Raw genomic sequence first — 10,757 nt, forward strand, 5'->3', positions numbered from 1 at the left:
ATTGCCATTCACGGGTGTTAGATCCGTGTTGATCAGAACATAAAGTGTAACCGATTATAGCCATCCTGTGTATTTTGTAATTGAGCCTTTATGACCTGCTATAAAATGTTAGACTCGTTTTGCTATCTGAGACTGTAATAAAATCCTACCGATGAGCAATTCATGCGAGACGAAATTTTACTGACGTTTAGACGGAGCTTTCTCACGAACGAAATCCTTTGTAGCAAACCTGATTCCGCTACTTTCGTCGAAATTTCAGATTTCTTGAACTGCTCAACGTCAAGTTGTTATACTTACTCACTTAATAGAAATGCAAGCCAACTTTTCCGAACCTTTGAAACTCTTTCTGTATACGATTTCCAAGCTTACTAATCGAACTGTTGAGGTTTTGCTAATCCCTAAGTGCGGTTGAACCGTGACTCGATAAAAATGTAACAGACTAATTCTATCCACCTGTACCGTTCGACAATTTGACGGGTCTGAAATCTCACGTTCACCGTAAGCACTATCCTCACGGGGATCGTGACTGGGTGGAAATCGATCATCGCTTCTTTGGCATTGTGTTCGACGACTTCACCGAGATGACTCATTGCCGCAGACTGCCACTTCGATAAATTATAATGGTCAACTTATTCAGTTTAGACTGCTCGAAAAATGAGCAGTTTAGGAGAGGAGTACTCTCGTTCTTCGCATCACGGAATCCGGACGCCAAGTTTAATAAGAAGCGTGAAAACGAGAAAGGAGTAGGTATAGATATGGAAGCAAATATTCTCTTATATGATAATTTAGTATGAGTCAAAACTTGTTCTGTCTGAAAATTAACCAAAGACCTGTCCAAAAATACACACAGTTCACAGTTATTGCTGTTAGAATGTTTTCACCTAATTCGCCATTCTGTTAGAATGTACCACAAATTTTAAACTTACACACAACTGTGAATAACTTTCCAAAACAAGCGGCAATGTCCCGACACGAGCAGCCAGATTAATTTCTGCGACTATCTCGGTGCTTGATTCAACCTCGATTAACGCCAGAAGATTATTCAAATCGCGTGCACGCTGATACGTACCAGCCGCTGAAGAAGAAACTTGTTCGATGTCCGAAATGTTGTGGGATCTTTGGTAAAACCTTAGCTTTAACACATAATCGATAAGATCATAAATTCAGCAGCTGTAAGCCGAATCTGATGATTATATTTTTACAATATATTATCTCTCGGTGAATTTGATTTCTATTTCCGCAAAGCAAACTGCTGCCGAGATTTCAGATCAAGAGAGCTTATAAAGATTGATTTGGAACAATCAACTATTACCTACCTCTCAGGTGTTATATTGCAGATCTTGGTTATCGATTTCTCCAAATCCTATCTATCGATGGTTGTGACTGAATTACGCCTGGCTCCCTGAATGCGACTTGAGAAGTGGTCAATAAATGAAGAATATTCGGTGAAAGCCATGCATAAATGTCTATTTATTGTGTGGTGTAGAAACTAAATGTACTATTTCTATATTCACTTAGCGGTTATACAGGGAAATAAAAACATGTTAGACCACACGAAGTGTTCTGCACAGTTTGATACATAGGCTGAACAATACACGCATAAACTTGGACCGCCAAATTCTTAGCCTACGCCTAATTTTAGAAAAATTACAAAACTCACAGTTGTTAGCGATTATATGACATTAATGGCATGTGAAGTAACGTACTGACGTACAACGATACTTGGCTCTTAGCCCGATTCAGTTATGATTAATACGTATATCGGCCAGAATCTTACATTACTTGGATTATAGGTATTGTATTAGCAACTTTCTCATACATTTTTCAGAGCTCAAATAGTTGTCGTTATTGAAAAACAAAATGAAACTGCTGTGTTGGAGAGGAACTAGTGGGCCTGTTCCGAATTCTTACCCAGGAATGTCAAGATCTGGATCTTGGAAATTTTAGATGAAGATCGTCGTAATGCGTTTAAAACATAGCAATACAAAATTAGCGGTCCCTATATGTATATGGGCTTTCTCTTATAAGGTATATTCTCCTTCCTACGAGTACGCACATTGTAGATATCAAAGCGTTCAACCAAACAGATTGGTAGTAAAACCCGGAGATCTCACGATGTTGGGTAGCACAATTGTGCCAGGATTCTTGATGTTGCCAATCTGACTGGTCGCAAAACGTCCTACTCCGTGATCAACGGGGCCAGTTACTAAAATGTTAACTCCGCTTCCGTATTTCTCATTCAAACTTTGTCCTAAGTTTCCTCCATAGTTGACGTACCGGGTTTGGGACCCCGATGGATTCATTATGGAAGTAGAAACAATGGAGCCTGTATTTTGAGTGACAGAACTCAAAAGCGGATTAACATGTAGATTCACTTGTTGCTGGCCTGTGATTCCCGAGAAACGGCTGCCTCCCGTGCTTTTTGAACCCACTACCGAAGTTGACCATGTCGATTGCAGCTTATCACCAGGGAGAGGATTTCCAGAAAAACCTGCAATTTCAAAAGCCGCTTAATTCTATTTCTTGAGCTCAAGTAGGTCATTCATATTTTAGAACGATGTGACACCTTAGACTTCATAATTTGGTTCCCAAAATCGAGTAATATTGTAGGTATATGATTTTATAGCTTTTGCTACATTGATCATTATTGGAAAATGTCCGATTTTTCAAAACAATTCGTGTTATCAAAATATTTTGTAACTGATTGATGGCTAAAGATGGGTACAAAGTGTCAAATTGAGAAAGCTGTTACTTGAAACTGAAAAGCTGCTGTTGCGAGACGCTGATTTACTGGAGCCAGTGCCAGAGCTGCTACTCTGCTGAAACTTTGCTTCGAATGTGCCAAATTCCGTATTGGGCCGCTGTTGGCCTTGGACGTTGCTCGAGGATTTAGATATTTCCATGCCCGATTGAAAGTTTTTGATAACTTGACTCTGTAACGAAAGTTATCTGAGTTAGGCTTATGAAACACTTAGTAATACAAGAACGAAACGTGAAAAAGTGTCATTTGATCCAGGGTAAGTTAGTAGTAATTGGCGATTATATGCGGAAAAGTCATTTCAAAATGAAATGTATTTTCGAATATGGCTCTGTGCGTTTTTTCGCCAAAAGAGTATATTATAATTACGGCAGATAGTCATTTAGAAATGGACATAAGTCGCACAGATAATCACGTCAATGACATTACACAGAAATTGTGTTCGTTGACAATTGCTGTCAGATTCCTTTCAACTTCTAGTACAAGAAATTAAATATAGCTTTTCGAAAAAAACCGATGCTACAACATCGTTCATCTTGACATATTTGCATTCGTTGAAACCAAGAAATGTACAGATGCGAAGTACTCATAATTTCTAAAATAACCGATTTTCAGGACATAGTTGATCTGTGATGATTCTATTGTTACGGACAAGTTAAAAAAACAATAAAAAATGAATCTTCAATTGAAAATAAGAAACATCCGGTAACAGTACCCATAAAAGTATTATTGAAAATAGAATGGCTCGTACCACATCAGCAATATTGCCACCGATGCTCACGGCCTCAGACGCTCCATTATTCTTAATCACATTCGCATCATGTGCATAAGAGTTTACAGCAGTGGCAGAATTCAGATTCACTTCGGAATGAGAATTTGCGTCACCAGAATTGGTATTCAAATTGATGTTCGTTCCAGCATCATCGTTCACTTTAGCAGTGTTTGTATTCATGTTGACATTCGTCTCGGAATAAGAGCCCGAGTCACCAGTATTCGTGTTCAAATTGATGTTCGTTCCAGCATCAACGTTCACTTCGGCGATGTTTGTATTCGCATTGACATTCGTCTCGGAATAAGAGCCAGAGTTATCAGTATTCGTGTTCAAATTTATGTTCGTTCCAGCATTAACGTTCACTTCGGCAGTGTTTGTATTCATGTTGACATTCGTCTCGGAATAAGAGCCAGAGTTATCAGTATTCGTGTTCAAATTGATGTTCGTTCCAGCATCAACGTTCACTTCGGCGATGTTTGTATTCGCATTGACATTCGTCTCGGAATAAGAGCCAGAGTTATCAGTATTCGTGTTCAAATTTATGTTCGTTCCAGCATTAACATTCACTTCGGCGATATTTGTATTCGCATTGTCATTCGTTTCGGAATAAAAGCCCGAGTCATAAGTATTTGTGTTCGTTCCAGCATTAACGTTCACTTCGGCGGTGTTTGTATTCGTATTGTCATTCGTTTCGGAATAAAAGCCCGAGTCATAAGTATTGGTGTTCGTTCCAGCATTAAGGTTCACTTCGGCGGTGTTTGTATTCGCATTGTCATTCGTTTCGGAATAAAAGCCCGAGTCATAAGTATTTGTGTTCGTTCCAGCATTAACGTTCACTTCGGCGGTGTTTGTATTCGCATTGTCATTCGTTTCGGAATAAAAGCCCGAGTCATAAGTATTTGTGTTCGTTCCAGCATTAACGTTCACTTCGGCGGTGTTTGTATTCGCATTGTCATTCGTTTCGGAATAAAAGCCCGAGTCATAAGTATTCGTGTTCAAATTTATGTTCGTTCCAGCATTAACGTTCACTTCGGCAGTGTTTGTATTCATGTTGACATTCGTCTCGGAATAAGAGCCAGAGTTATCAGTATTCGTGTTCAAATTGATGTTCGTTCCAGCATTAACGTTCACTTCGGCGGTGTTTGTATTCGTGTTGTCATTCGTTTCGGAATAAAAGCCCGAGTCATAAGTATTGGTGTTCGTTCCAGCATTAACGTTCACTTCGGCGGTGTTTGTATTCGCATTGTCATTCGTTTCGGAATAAAAGCCCGAGTCATAAGTATTTGTGTTCGTTCCAGCATTAACGTTCACTTCGGCGGTGTTTGTATTCGCATTGTCATTCGTTTCGGAATAAAAGCCCGAGTCATAAGTATTTGTGTTCGTTCCAGCATTAACGTTCACTTCGGCGGTGTTTGTATTCGTGTTGTCATTCGTTTCGGAATAAAAGCCCGAGTCATAAGTATTGGTGTTCGTTCCAGCATTAACGTTCACTTCGGCGGTGTTTGTATTCGCATTGTCATTCGTTTCGGAATAAAAGCCCGAGTCATAAGTATTTGTGTTCGTTCCAGCATTAAGGTTCACTTCGGCGGTGTTTGTATTCGTGTTGTCATTCGTTTCGGAATAAAAGCCCGAGTCATAAGTATTGGTGTTCGTTCCAGCATTAACGTTCACTTCGGCGGTGTTTGTATTCGCATTGACATTCGTCTCGGAATAAGAGCCAGAGTTATCAGTATTCGTGTTCAAATTTATGTTCGTTCCAGCATTAACGTTCACTTCGGCAGTGTTTGTATTCATGTTGACATTCGTCTCGGAATAAGAGCCAGAGTTATCAGTATTCGTGTTCAAATTGATGTTCGTTCCAGCATTAACGTTCACTTCGGCAGTGTTTGTATTCATGTTGACATTCGTCTCGGAATAAGAGCCAGAGTTATCAGTATTCGTGTTCAAATTGATGTTCGTTCCAGCGTTAACGTTCACTTCGGCAGTGTTCGTGTTGACAGCTCCAGAAGATCCGGATGAGAAATGACGTGGAGAATTGAGAAACGGGTTTCCAGCGTATCCTGCAAGTTTAGTGATCTCTAGACTAACCACCCCAATGATAACTAATTTTTGAAAATTGAAGCGAAATGTGTAAAATGCGAGAGCAGTATTGAAGCTCCCTGAAAACGAATGCTTACCACCTTGTCAACCAATTGAAGTATATTCATGCAGACGTAACGCAGATGCGTGGACATACACACATGTTTAAAAATCGCCCGAAGATCTTATTTCAATGGCAGTGATAATATGGGTGATAGGAAATGCGGCAGGTCACGAGATTTCAAATATTTTATTTGTCACATGTTTGAAACGGCTTGGTCAATTTTGGTTTCGTTGCAACTGGGTTTATCCAAGTATGAAAATATTTATATAATACTGTTATTTGTTAAATAGTGTATTGTTTACAACAAGAAAGCAAAGTCACTGCACCACCTTTGTGTCACATGTTGTAAATTAATATACATGAACACAAGGCTGAAATCTGCAGTTAATATTAGTATTGAGGCAATGAATCTTAATGATAGGTTCTCCAACCAGTTAGTAGAGTTAAGCATTAGAATGGAAAGTCACGGTTGTATAAATTGTTATTAAAATTTGACGAGCTACTGCTTTTAGATTCGGAACCGCCGAAGCTTCCGCTTGAGCTAGTTTCAAAGAAGGATGAAGAACTCTGGTGTCCTCCGGCTTGACCAATGTTGGCTACATCGAGGGAAGAAGCTCCATCGAATTGGGTCTGTTCGCCTATCACAGCCGTGTCGAGATTACTATAGCCAGTGTTTGTTCCCACAAAATCTAACTTATCGGCTTCGGCGTGTTCGAATTGCTGGTTTGCAGCGTTCGCATAAGATCCGCTGTTCTGGCTCCCCTGAAAAAATTGGCTTCCAACTTGACCCTGCAACGATATGTTTTCAGTTGAAGTGCTATGCAGTGAACAAAACTTTCGATACAATATCAGCAATGAAGTGTTGAGATATGTAATGTCGTCGACAATTTTCTCTGAAAAATAAAATAACTCGAATGTTTGTCTGATATGATCATTATCCAAAATATGCATGTCGTATACGATACTAGCCCCCTTAATTACGAATGTATACAAAAACAGAATTGTTCATACCGCATTGGCAACGGCTCCAGCGGCATTGACAGATCCAGATCCTTGATTGTTGCCTGATCCTGTAATGCCGAGATCATTGTCAGCTCTGACAATGTGTACTACGGGTCCGCTTTGGGCGTAGTAACTTATCTTTCCACCCAAGTTGTCAGCTCCGTTATTTTGATTCAATCCCTGATTTTGGTTTTGTCCAGCATTCGCGAGAGCTCCAGAACCTTGAATAACGGAAACTCCCTGCTGAATACCGGCGTTCGAAAATTGCTGAGCGTTCAAGTTCTGTTGGTTTTGAAGCAGGCTGCTACTTTGCCCGATGGATTGCGCGTTCACGTTCAGGTTCGTATTTGCTTCCGAGAATCCCGTATTGAAATTGGTATTTGCATTAGTCAAGCCGATCTGTCCGGCGGAAGATTCAACATTTCCGAAACGGCCTTGCGAGTTGGCGTTCAAGTTCTCATTGCCATAAAACTTTGCTATATTGGACTGGGAATTTGCGCCTCCCTGTCCGACGGAAAATATGTTTGTGAGTCCTTGGCCTACGGCAATCGCCGGTTGCAACACTACCGGCAACAAACCAGAGGAGAACCTAGACGAAGACGAAGAGGATTGCGACGACGCCGAGGAAGAAGAGGAGGATGTATGAGACGACGAGGACGAAGACTCCACGTTACCACCTAAAAATGGTTGTTACTGTAATTTTAAAATTCTGGCACGACTGCGGCAGCAGGAGAAACTAATCGTGAACAAAAATTCTAATGATATAAATAAACTAGAATGGGCAGCTATTTCTGAAGCATAAATTACTCTACACGAATGTATTAATCAAGTATTCTACAACCAAGATTGAAGAGACGATATGCAGCCGCATTTCATACCGAAATCTGAATGAAATGTAACACTGATTTTCAGCAAAATGTGTCGGATGAATAATGGGGCTAACATAAACAATCACTTTGGCACTTGGACAACGGTTAGATAGAAGCCGTGGATTATTTGAAGACGTAGTGAAACGTCATTGCAGTATCCGAAAAAAAACTTTACACTCAAGCGTATTTGTAGTTTTGTGTATAGCAGTTCGGTGTCGGGTGAAAATTACAAATTGAACCGGAATACCATCCGCCTACCTGGGAATGGGAATCCAAAGAACGGCACGTTCGGTACCGGTGCAGGGTTGGCTAGTCCGACCACCGAAAATAATATGATTGACCACACCAACATCTTGTAATGAAAACTTGAAGAGAACTGCACGATATTGGGTGCTATCCATTATATATCCACCATCTTGATGGAGTAATCGGTAGGGATATGGAAAATTGGTACCCATCGGCTAGTCATTAAAAGACAATTCGAAAATTTTTATATGGAACTTGATAATGAGTTCCAAAATTTGCTAAGCTGTCTGATCAACACTGTGACACTAAGCGTAATAAGTTCCGTCTTCGAATCCGTATTCAATCCTTGGGTGACTAAGATCCTCCACTTCTTTACGCCAGGATGTCCCATTTTTCACGTGAATCATGAGTTAACAAATCGTAGTAAATATTCAGGAATTTTTCCAAGAACGTATTTTAAATTCGGTTAAATATCTAACTATACATTATACTCTTGAAACATTACTGTCATTGCAATTTATACGAAACATAGTTCTCGAGATATGAACGAAGAACTTCATGTGTCGCAGGTAAGACCAGCTAGTAACATACAGTATAACTTTACTGGGTGTAATTAAAGAATAACCACACACTACTGGAAGATGGCGTACTACAATTAGGTACAAGTATTTGGAGAGCATCAAAATAGATTAAAATCATCATAATTACGGTGAGCTGCATGAAAAATGGAGGCCACGGCATCTTTTCGAAATCTGATATACATCTTTTAAGGTAAGCCGTTAAAAGAGAACCACAATAAAGCCTCAGGCGTGTCAAATTGAAATATTTAGGAATACACATTTGTTGGTGCTGTAACGTAACATGATGAAATATGTGTCGTTTTTTAGGAAAGTTTCCGAATATCACATTTACAGCGTCCATCGACGTAGATAATTGAATCAAACGTAGGCATACGAATCAGGAATATTTTGTTCATGACTGAATTGCATTTGTTACTGTCGCAGAATATTGCAACAGATATCTACTTATATCTTGGGCCATTCATAGGTTTCACGTAGAGGTCAGTCTTCCAAGAACATATTAAACGTTTCGTAATGACGTGGTATCGCTTATTTACTTTCACCTTTAATTGGCTATATAGGTAGAAAGTCGATGATCTGCGAATACGTAGAATCCTTGAATCAAAATTCATTAAGTATTCGGTTTTGAATCAGTGTGAACCGACGCGTCGTCAAGCTTTTTTGATCGTTGTAGACATCGAAATCAAACATTTTTATATAATCGGTCAGTAAGTGGTTTTTGATTTGAGGTTTATCAACAATTTTCATAAGTCCTAAGTGTAACATCAATCTTTATACGGTCGCGTTTCGAGGCATCGGAGCCCAAAATTCTATTCTAATAGTCAATTCAATAAATCTACTCGGTGTAAGACTTTCAATTTTTCTTTCAACTTCAAATTTCAGCAAGTCCTGTGACCAGTCCATTCATAATTGACGGGCAGGGACTCGTTGCGATATCTATTTTACCGTCATAGGCTACTCGGCGTCAGTACGATTCCTGATTGAGTTGATATAAATACGTTGCACATACCCACCAAGAGGCGAATGATGTACAGCGTGCATACTACGCCTCGAAACCGGGAGGGGCGTTCCACATCACTGTACAATTACAGCCGGCTTGTGCAGTGCTCCAGGGTTAAGCTAACGGTATACCATCATCGATTCTTTATTTTCCACGACTTCCTCTTGGAACGAATCGCATACTCCGAAATAAGCCGTCTCACGCATGACTGGGTCCTGTTCCCATGATACGTCTTAAACAAACAAACGAAAAACATTCTACACCCGTCTCGTTCGTTTCCCTTTATCCCGCTCTCATCGGTTCAACTCCCAGACTGTCATTGGCTGCGGATTCAAATTGCGCATAACGTTCTGCTCCTGCGGACACCTTCCTCAGACCAAGAGACGGTAGTCCGTGAACTGTTTCATGACACTGTCCAACAAGAATGGATTGTGTTTATTCAGCAACAAAATCATTTCGTCATATTGGTTTTTCTCTAAGGATTCCATGCTGATGAGCTGGCGCAAAACACTTTTTTTTTTTATGTTTTGAAAATGAAATGAAACATTTTATACCATAATTTTCCAAACTGATCGTGAGGCACCTTTTAAAGTTACCAAGCGTTACGAGGTATCAAAATTTTATACGCAATTTTCATTTTTATGGTATCCTCGAAAGCAGGACTCGCTTTGGATTCGAATCTGTTTACAGAATCCACCCATAATCAGTACTGTCATACTGTTTTTTTTTTTTTTTTTTTTTTTTTTTGAGATGGTTATAAAAGGTTTTTTCTTTTCACTCTACTTATTATATCCAATGGGATAGGAACTCTCCGTGATCACTTGCGTATTCAGCGACGAAAAAATTCTTTGCAAAACATTGGCTCGCAATTGTGATGAAAAATCGTAGTGAGACGGTGTAATCGCGGACTAGTTCATCACTTCGCATAGTCCACGTACACCCGGAGGCATAATAATGGTCCGTGAACCCGGCCCAGCAGCCCGGGAAGGACAATGGACCGAATCCGTGGGGAGATGACGCAACGGCAATCTCCTCGTGGTGTCTTCGCGTCGGTAATCATGCAGGGTATTCCGCCAACAGCGCACGTGGTCCTTCATCAAGCAGACCAGGGAGCGAGTTGGGATCAGTTTTTTTATTCCTCATGCACGGGCGGCTCTGGTTCGCTCAGTTTTTCCAGAGGTTCGCTTACGACCGTCAGCTAAGGTCAATGCTCGGAAAATATCAAGTCGGGTTGGAAGGTAAATTGCAAGTATACAGCACTCGCAATTACGAGGACAAATCATTGTTCGACGTGCACTTGGTTGACAGTTTATGAGGATAACTGGTATGAGCTGATCGAAGGGTTAATCTCTGTTAACTAATAATAGCGTACGTTGATTGCCATTA

At 40.2% G+C, this 10,757-nt stretch overlaps 1 protein-coding gene across 1 annotated transcript; it reads right to left on the bottom strand.

Moving 5' to 3' along the window:
* Positions 1–1,458: 1,458 nt before the first annotated feature.
* Positions 1,459–7,896, bottom strand: LOC124217308 (putative uncharacterized protein DDB_G0286901). Its single transcript, XM_046622716.2, has 6 exons — positions 7,803–7,896; positions 6,685–7,352; positions 6,177–6,462; positions 3,510–5,590; positions 2,753–2,933; positions 1,459–2,491 (listed from the first exon to the last, which is right to left on the bottom strand). Exons 1-6 carry the CDS (start codon positions 7,894–7,896, stop codon positions 2,076–2,078), a joined length of 3,726 nt encoding a protein of 1,241 aa, XP_046478672.2. The 3' UTR covers positions 1,459–2,075.
* Positions 7,897–10,757: the final 2,861 nt, after the last annotated feature.

This window comes from Neodiprion pinetum, chromosome 4 (genome assembly GCF_021155775.2).
Source record: "Neodiprion pinetum isolate iyNeoPine1 chromosome 4, iyNeoPine1.2, whole genome shotgun sequence".
NCBI lineage: Eukaryota > Metazoa > Arthropoda > Insecta > Hymenoptera > Diprionidae > Neodiprion > Neodiprion pinetum.

Bases quoted from the DNA above. Each gene is read 5' to 3' on its own strand.
- LOC124217308 (XM_046622716.2), bottom strand. From the start codon at position 7,896: ATGTTGGTGTGGTCAATCATATTATTTTCGGTGGTCGGACTAGCCAAC. The intron at 7,353-7,802 runs GTAGGCGGATGG...AACCATTTTTAG, and splicing joins CTTTGGATTCCCATTCCCAG to GTGGTAACGTGGAGTCTTCG. The intron at 6,463-6,684 runs GTATGAACAATT...ATATCGTTGCAG, and splicing joins CTGGAGCCGTTGCCAATGCG to GGTCAAGTTGGAAGCCAATT.